The sequence below is a fragment of the Alligator sinensis genome, unplaced genomic scaffold (genome assembly GCF_000455745.1).
Source record: "Alligator sinensis unplaced genomic scaffold, ASM45574v1 scaffold465_1, whole genome shotgun sequence".
NCBI classification, from domain to species: domain Eukaryota; kingdom Metazoa; phylum Chordata; order Crocodylia; family Alligatoridae; genus Alligator; species Alligator sinensis.
Genome location: NW_005841979.1, coordinates 2,850,972 through 2,854,080, shown reverse-complemented (window position 1 = coordinate 2,854,080; position 3,109 = coordinate 2,850,972). Strand labels below are relative to the sequence as shown.

General features: G+C 38.9%; 1 protein-coding gene across 1 annotated transcript in view; it reads left to right on the top strand.

Annotated features, from left to right (window-relative positions):
* Nucleotides 1–3,109, top strand: part of ZDHHC17 (zinc finger DHHC-type containing 17) — a 111,589-nt gene that overhangs the window by 35,436 nt on the left and 73,044 nt on the right. Inside the window, exon 3 of the mRNA XM_006021117.3 lies at nt 1,240–1,362. Coding sequence (XP_006021179.2) covers nt 1,240–1,362 — 123 coding nt within the window. The remainder of the gene's footprint in view (nt 1–1,239; nt 1,363–3,109) is intronic.

The following is a 3,109-nucleotide window of genomic DNA, read 5'->3' as shown; positions in this document are numbered from 1 at the left end:
CTATGGGTACAACTGTTCTATCAATTGCTGAACTAATAAATCAAGCTCCTGCTGATAAAGGTTTGGTATGTCAGGTCTCTAACTGTGTAAATCCTTAGATTGAGACCCTATTATCTTTCTTCTTTAAAATCGAAGGCTAGGATTCAGAGTGACCTAGACAAATTGGAGGATTGGGCTAGAAGAAATTTCATGAGGTTCAACGAGGATAGTTGTCAAGGGAAGTAATTATGCTGCTATGTTCTTCACTGGTGAGGCCACATCTGGAGTCCTGTGTCCAGCTTTGGGCTCCCCATTACACAAAGGATGTGGACAAGTTGGAGGGAGTCTAGCAGAGGGCAACAAAAATGATTCCGGGAGCTGGGGCACATGACTGCTGAGCAGAGGCTGAAGGACCTGGGTTTATTTAGTTTGGAGAAGAGAAGACGGGGATTTGATAGTGGCCTTTAACTACCTGAAGGGCGGTGCCAAAGAAGATGGAGCTAGACTGTTCTCAGCGGTGGCAGATGAGAGAAGAAGGAGCAATGGTCTCAAGTTGCAGCCAGGGAGGTTTAAGTTAGATATTAGGAAAAACTTTCTCACTAGGAGGGTGGTAAAGCATTAGAACAGGTTACCTAAAGAGATGATGGAATCTCTATCCCTGGAGGTGTTTTAAGACCAGAGTAGACAGAGCCTTGGGTGGGATGATATAGTTGAGGATGGTCCTGCTTTGAGCAGCGGGTTGTACTAGATAACCTCCTGAGCTCCATTCCAGCCCTAACTTTCTATGATTACAGACATAAAAAACCCCTAAAAATGGCACTTTAAACTCTGTGTGCCCCCATCAAAACCCAGCATATACCCAAAAGGGGCATCACATTAGTTGGATCTGGCTCGCCCAACATCTGTATAGATTGGGTGCTAAAGCTAAAGCACCCAATCTATACAAGTGCTTTTTATGCACTAAAAAGTGCTTTTTATGGCACTTTTATGTAATAGCTGATTGAATCAGCTTTGGATAAAAGCTTCAAAAAGCCCCACTGAAGCACCCAATCTAAACAAACGTTTCAGAACCAGGTCCAACTAACACGCTGCTTCTTCCATTAAAGGCCCCCTTGCCCCCCATTCCCCCCCACACATCTGTCATCAGCCTAAGTTCCTGCTATTCACTAATCCTGGTAGCATGTGGGCACCTGTCTTTTTCCTATGCATTGTAATTTTTTTTGCCTTAAATAACAATTTTGAATTTATTTCCTCCTAAAGGTATGGAATATATGAACGATGCAGAGAGCTGGTGGAAGCTGGTTATGATGTACGGCAGCCAGACAAAGAAAATGTAACGCTCCTCCATTGGGCTGCAATCAACAACAGGATAGATCTGGTGAAGTATGTGTTATTATTAAACTAAACATCGGGCAATCAAAACTATAAACGGATTTAATGTTTAGAATGTGAAGTGGTCTTAATAGTTCCTTTCATGGCCATCCAATTTCAGTTTTAAGTGTAAAAATTGAAAGTGAGGAACCTACTAGCTTAGATATTTTGCAGAATCTCTAGTGTCATACTACTAAAAGTAAAACCTGTTAAGTCCAGGTCTAATTCAAATTGTTTTAATGAACTGGATAAAGTGCAATTTTTTTCAGTGCAGTTATGCTACTGTAAAATGTCTCATGTTAAGTTAATGGTACCTTTTTGGTTTTCAATGGGCAATATGGCAAAATAGTTTGCATGCAATCAGTGAACTTGAAAGCTCTCTTCTATTTGTGACCATCACATTGTATTGCCTGATAAAAGGAAGAAATGTATTTCCTAGTTTAATAAGGGTAAGTGCTTTACAAGGAAATATTCTGTTATCTCATTTCTGTTCTTTTTGTCTGCTGTAATACAAGAGGTGATAACTGAATTAATCCTTTGGCAGTCTAGAACCACAGATACTACAGTGCTTTTAATATTGTAACCCCTTTCTTTTAACTTAATACAAGGGTTAAAGCGTAGGGGTCACAGAATTATGGATTTAGTGTTAAAACTGAAAGACTAAAAGTAAAATTCCAAGTCCAAGATCTATACGGATGTTTTAAAGCCTACTGTTCTCTTTTTGAGAACCTTAAAAGCCCAGTTTTAAAGGGTTAATGTTTACTGTTTGACATTTTGTCATCTGTATATGAACATTAATCCTTTTACCTGGTGTTAAAAAAAGTATGAGCTTAAATGTATACAATAAATAATATAGGGACAACAGAGTTTTCAGGGTACCTGGTATAAAACACATGAACTCAAACTATGCAGTTTGTAGAATAGTTCCAATTTTGTTAGCAGGTTGTACAACAACATAGGCACCCACATAAACACAAATAGATTTATTTTAGGTGCTACCTAAGCCATTACCAGACCAAACTGTTTCCTACGTTGGAAAAAAAAAGGTTCCATCATGATTTGCTTTTAAAAGGAGCTCTCTTTCTCCCTTACCCTCCTTCTGCTGATAACTCCACCTACTGTGGAAAAAGACAGAAGAACTGGGAATTAGTCGGTGTTTCTTAAAGACTGAGGAACACCTTTTAAAGCTGCTCTCATGGCAAGGGCAACCGCTAGTCTCCTTTAACACTGTCATGGACAAATAAAAGGATGACAGCACCGATACTGCAATATGCTTGAATTTAGGTCTGTGGCTTTCTTCCTTTAACAGAAAGTAAACGGTGTTCTACCTCCCCCTATCGTCCTAAAGCATGTGTATGTAGAATTGATGAGTAAATCTATGGACCTTGGTTTCTTCCAAAAAAGCAAGAACTTTTGTGAGGACTGTCTTAATCCTTCTCTTTCAATACTCTCTTTCTGTGTTTTCCTTCCATCTGACAATTTAACTAAGGTTTATTAATAATCCTTAATTTGGACCACTTGAACATATATAGTTTTTCTCAGGCAGACTGTTTTTCTTTAATAAACAATAAAAGCCTTTGTTAAAAATGTAACTTACTCTTGTGTGTATTTTGACTTACGTGTAATGAATTAATCATTGGAGTCAAATGGAAAGGCACATACTTATGCTGTAAATACTTCTATCATAGTTCATAGATGCTAGGGTCGGAAGGGACCTCAATAGATCATCGAGTCCGACCCCCTGCATAGGCAGGAAAGA